This window comes from Odontomachus brunneus, unplaced genomic scaffold (assembly GCF_010583005.1).
Source record: "Odontomachus brunneus isolate Ranch 3 - 2012 unplaced genomic scaffold, Obru_v1 Obru_scaffold_181, whole genome shotgun sequence".
NCBI lineage: Eukaryota > Metazoa > Arthropoda > Insecta > Hymenoptera > Formicidae > Odontomachus > Odontomachus brunneus.
Window position 1 is genome coordinate 670,734 of NW_022639631.1, and position 5,855 is coordinate 676,588.

Genomic DNA, 5,855 nt, shown 5'->3' on the forward strand with positions numbered 1-5,855 from the left:
ACGTTTCAGCAAACAATCGCAGGCATCATTTCGGTCCAAAAGGTTCTTTTGCGTCAATTCGTGGCACCCATACATCGAGCTTCTTCTTGAGACCAACTTTATGCAAATGGTTCCAAACAATTTTCTGGCTAATCTTCAGTTCCTGGGCAATGGAATAAGTGCTCACATGCCGGTCCGACTCGACGATTTCCATGATTTTATCGACATTTTCGACGATTGGCCTACCAGAGCGTGTCTCATCTTCGACGTCCATATTACCAGAACGGAATCGTTGGAACCACTGCTTTGCTGTTGCATTCGATACTGTATTGGGTCCATAAACAGCACAAATTTTTTTGGCCGCCTGCTCGGCCTTTTTACCTTAGTCGTAGTGGTACTGAAGAATGTATCGAATTTTCTCTTTTTTTTTACCTCCATTTTGGAATGCTGTAACACACAACTGGCTTGACCAAACACAAAACTGTCACAGAACTTTTTTTGAAGCGTAATGTCACCTTTAAATCGCCGTATAGTATGACCCGATGCGATGTATACATCGTGAGATGTATGGCTCACTAAAGACATCTAGCGGAAAACGCTCAGAACTTTTTACTTCACCTAATATGTTTGCGACGAGTGAATCCCTTAGTCTTATTTTAATCCTTCTCGGGATAAGATGTTGTATGCTGTTCCGTGTTCCGAGATAGTGTTATTTATATATAAATTTTGTATTTCTATATATTTTTAGATGTGGTGTTTTTTACTTATTTGCTTATTTTAGTGGAGATGTGCTGTATGTGGGGTGCATATTTTTTTCCCCCCCGGAGGGAACGGTGCCATCTTCAGCACCTCCTCCAGTAGTGGAGCGCTATGGCATAGGGGTACGTCGCTCTCCGTTGGGTCGTGGCAACAGCGGCGTACCTGGGGCTCGGATGAAGCCGTCGGTCCGTATCGGGGCTTCCCGGCCTGCCTTTCCGGGGCAGATTGTCTGCGGTCGCGGCAAGGGTGTGCCGCAACTTTAGGTAAGTGCATTTATTTGTTAGTTTTCTATATATAATTTTAGTCTGTTCGCGTGTGTACATAACGTACTTCGGGCGCGTTTTATTGTATAATTTTCATTAGGATGTTTTTCCATCACTTCGTAGAATCCTATCCATAGTGAATCGAGCTTTTAGATCAACCTCTTCGTACTGTTTTATCGTATATTAATACTTGGTCTCCTGTTTGATAGTTAGTTTGTTTTGTTTTCTGGTCATAGTATTTTTTACTTTTTTGTTTTTCCTCCTTAATGTGATGTTGTGCTAATCTGTTCGTTGTCCTTAGTCTTTGTTTCATTTCTTCATAGTCCTCCATGTTGTACGTGATCTTCGGTGGGTGGAGTAGGTCGGAAGGTATGTTTGCTTGATGTCCGAATACTAATTCGAATGGAGTGTCGTGTTGTATGTAAATATGGCGTATGGTATCCAATCATCCCAATTTGTCTGGTCTTTATTTGTATAGTGTCGTAAATATTATACAAATGTACGGTGTGAGCGTTCCAGGGCACCGTTGCTTTGTGGGCAGTACGTTGTTGTCTGCATTTTTTCAATTTTTAATAATTTACAGACCGTTTTAAAAATATTACTTAGAAAATTTGTCCCTTGGTCTGCTAGGATTCTGTCAGGGATTCCGTATTACGATTTTTTTCGATGAATTTTTTTGCCACTGTAGCTGCTTTTTGGTTTGATATGGATATTGCTTTGCTGAGTTTAGTTAAGTTATCTTGGAACGTTAGTAAATATTTATTTCCTTTTTGTGTTTCCTTAATGTGAGAGGACCTACAATATCTAACGCGCATTTTTCGAATGATTTTTTCGGTGTGTCTGTTATTATCATTAGAGCTTTATTTCTTTGCATTAATTTATTTTTTTGATACAGGTCACATTTACAAGGAAACGGTCGGGGGCGTCCCTCACCGAATTTGATGAGCATTGGATATGTTGTAGAGCATCAAAAAACATTAGACACGTATTTTTTTTTATGTGCTTATCTCGAGGTTTAGGGGTTGAAATCACCCCTTGAGAAAAACGGACTTTTTCATTTTTATTTAATATTTCCTAAAATATGAGGTATATGAAAAAATATTTCAGACAACAGTTTTACAGTATCTTATGCCCTTTCCATCGGTCTATTCAAATTGTTTAAAATGCAATATTTTACCCCACCCCCTCCCTCTCCCCTTCGTCACCTTTGCAAATTTTTAAGTTTTTGTAAGGACAAAAATTAAAAAGCATTTCATGCCAAATCCATCGATATATAATAATAGTATGGTTCCTCGATTCAATTCTTGGCAAAACTACATGACTGATAACTTCGCGTTATAGGCACCGCGTTGTGCGAGTAGGTAAGTACTGTACGTTGCGTTGGATTACTTCTCTTCACTTGCGCTATGTTTTATAACTACTTGCGCATATTTTCTCATATTACAAGATAAAAACGAATTAATTCTAATCATATGATATGTAATATACGAAATAAAGACGTAAGCAGAGATAAATATGCTTATGTAACAACAGTAGCAATTGTGCGCGGCGTCGGCTATATAGAACGTAATACAATCGAATGATTCTATTTTTACTAATCACGATCACATGATTCTGTTTCTATGCGGAAAATGATTGCAAAATATATTAATATGAGTGACTTAATATTGTTACTGAAAAACTATGACGCACTAGTTGACCTTGTTTTTGCACTGCACAGATGGTATATGAAATATTTTCTTACATATATGCTTAATCACTTAAGAATATATCTGAAGTACAGTCGTCGATAAAAATATCCGAGTTTCATTTAAGAAATTCGTTACCTTTAAAATTTCTTGAAAACGACATCTACCACATGACTCACATTGGAATCTATGTCCCCCTTAAACCATACAACTTTTGTCTAAAACGTTTCCTTCTAAAACTTACAGGTTTTGAGATATTTGAGTGCATTAATTAAAATGAGTCACCCTGTATATTGTTGTTTTGAAGATCGCAAACGTCGTGCCAAACGACGTTCAGGAATAGAATCATGCGATCGTCATTGGTAAAAATAGATTGTATATACATACCATATAGCCACTATATAAATGTCCGTTGTACCGGAAGACTGACATTTTAACTCGTGAGTTGACAAAGTAAAGAGTTGTGCGTTGTGATAATTGTGCAATTATAATTATAGTTATTAATTTTGGATACACATACATGTGTGCCATGTGTAATTAAAGTATTGTATTATTGTAACTCATCATTTTCTATCACTTTTTACGTAATTCTCTGACTTTGTATCTAAAGAATCATTTGCTAATAAAATGTTGTGATTGATGTTTCGACGAATATTTAAAAGGTACTACTAAAATTGTTATAAGTTGATAAATTTTATTTTTTTGTTTATTTAAAATTTCATAACACCTATGTGATCTATCTCTCTATATCTTTTATAAAGCTGTTTCTCCATTATCACGACATTGATTTATTTTAGATTCACTACATATTTTTGGTATCAACAAAGAGAAGCAAAAGAAGCGGCATTAGAACTAACAGAAGACCACTGCATTTATTATAAAGTATATATTTTTTTTTTATATAATCACAGTTCAAAAGACATACTTTATTTTAATATTTTTTATCAGAATGATGCAATTTAATGCCTTGAACGTTATTACGTTGCTTTATGCAACTTTCAATGTTCTTAATCCTCCACAAAGTCCAATAACTCTAAAGGAAATTGAAATGAACGAGAAGATTGAATATATGTTGAGAGAAGTAGAAAATGATAATGAATTTGAAATAGAACAGGAGGATACTTTAGATTTTTACAATACATATGAAGTTCCAGAAGCAGAAAATGTTGATTTATTACAAGAAAATGAAGGGCAAGAATATCTTCCAGAAGAAGTTATTTGCGCTTCCGTTGAAGCAAGTATATCACATGACTATAAAAAACAAGCAATAGATTATTGGAAGAGCGGTAAAACAGGAGCAAGATCGCTTGAAGGAGTTAAAAGAAGATTTAGAAAGGTAACATCTATACGACAATTACGACGGTGGGACAACCAAGTAAATGAAGGCGGTAGTAGAACAGAAAAATTAAAAAGGATATCTCAATACACACTAAATCGCTTCAATGAAGCACTTGAAAAAGGAATGATTATTCATGACATTGACATCGCTCGATGGGCATCTCGAGCGCAAGAAGAAGAAAATGTGGACAAATTCAAAGCTTCAATGACGTGGGTAAAAAGATTCAAAATTGCATATAATATTGTGTCTCGGAAAATAACCAAATTTGTCACGAAAAAATCCTTATTATCAAAATCAAATTTTGAAAATAAATGCAATACATTTATTGAAAACGTAAAATATTACATTGGTAGATATGGATTAGAAAATATTTATAATTCTGATCAGAGCGGATTTCAGTTAGAATTTCATTCCGGTCGTACGTTATCACATAAAGGCACAAAAAAGATAGAATCTGTAGTACAGTCCATATCAGCAACTACGCATAGTTATACTATACAGCCGACAATTTCAGCGGATGGTAGATTATTGTCTCCGCTTTTCATTGTTTTAAAGGAAGTAACAGGAACATTTGGTCCTAGAGTACAGGAAACTATGTTCAAAGCGCCTAATATTTTTGTTACGGCTTCTACATCAGGAAAATTAACGTCAAATCATGTAAAAACCTGGTTGAAAGAAGTATTTTTTCCGAATGTTGGGCCACAATCTGTATTATTATTAGATTCTTGGAGTGGGCATTGTCCCAACATAATAGCGGAAACTAGAACAGATTATGCAACAGATATTGTTTTTCTAACAATTCCAGCCGGTACAACAGGACAAATACAGCCATTAGATGTATACGGCTTCCGATTATGGAAAAATTTTATTAGACATTTTTCTGATACTGTTTTATTGTTAAATCTTGCAATTGAACTTCATACTAGAAATAATATTTTGAAATTACAATCATTAACGCACCATCAATTCTCGTCGCCTAGGTTTCAAAGTTTATTTCGATATGCATGGTTTAAAAGTGGATATGTAGAGATTAGACCAACAGAGTTTCAAACACCGGTTGAATTTTGTTTCCAAAGGGATTCGAAAGTAAATTGCGATATTTGTGGCGAAACTGCCATAATTACTTGTTCTTGGTGTAAAAAATCGCTTTGTATTACACATTTTTTCCATGATCATCATCTTTGTAACGAATATGTGCAATAAATATAATACATTATCCGTTCATATGCAAATTCTGTACTGTTGCTTTAAAATATATTGTTAAATAAATATTATTGTCAAATATTGTTCTACTACAATTTATTATTCCTTTCTACTTTGTTTCCTTATATTACTATTCCATAATTTATCCGGAGTTCTCTGTTATCTTTAGCAATTAGTAATTATATATTGTATATTCACATTACACGCTTTCTCTCTCTTGCAAAAGTAATAGAATATGTGTTTCTTTTATTTCATGCATTACAATTTTATTTTAACCTGCCTTGATCTTGTATCAATTTACTTTGCAGTAAACATATTTAATATACATTGAAAACTTCTGTACAAATTGCGACGCCGCGCACATTTGCTACTGTTGTTATATATGCTTACTGTTGTTTATCTCTGCTTACGTCTTTATTTCGTATATTACATATCATATGATTAGAATTAATTCGTTTTTATCTTGTAATATGAGAAAATATGCGCAAGTAGTTATAAAACATAGCGCAAGTGAAGAGAAGTAATCCAACGCAACGTACAGTACTTACCTACTCGCACAACGCGGTGCCTATAACGCGAAGTTATCAGTCATGTAGTTTTGCCAAGAATTGAATCGAGGAACCA

General features: G+C 34.5%; 1 protein-coding gene across 1 annotated transcript; it reads left to right on the forward strand.

Annotated features, from left to right (window-relative positions):
• The first annotated feature begins 2,375 nt into the window (after positions 1-2,375).
• LOC116851614 lies at positions 2,376-5,259 on the forward strand. Its single transcript, XM_032831212.1, has 2 exons — positions 2,376-3,351; positions 3,487-5,259. Exon 2 carries the CDS (start codon positions 3,639-3,641, stop codon positions 5,229-5,231), a length of 1,593 nt encoding a protein of 530 aa, XP_032687103.1. The 5' UTR covers positions 2,376-3,351; positions 3,487-3,638; the 3' UTR covers positions 5,232-5,259.
• Positions 5,260-5,855: the final 596 nt, after the last annotated feature.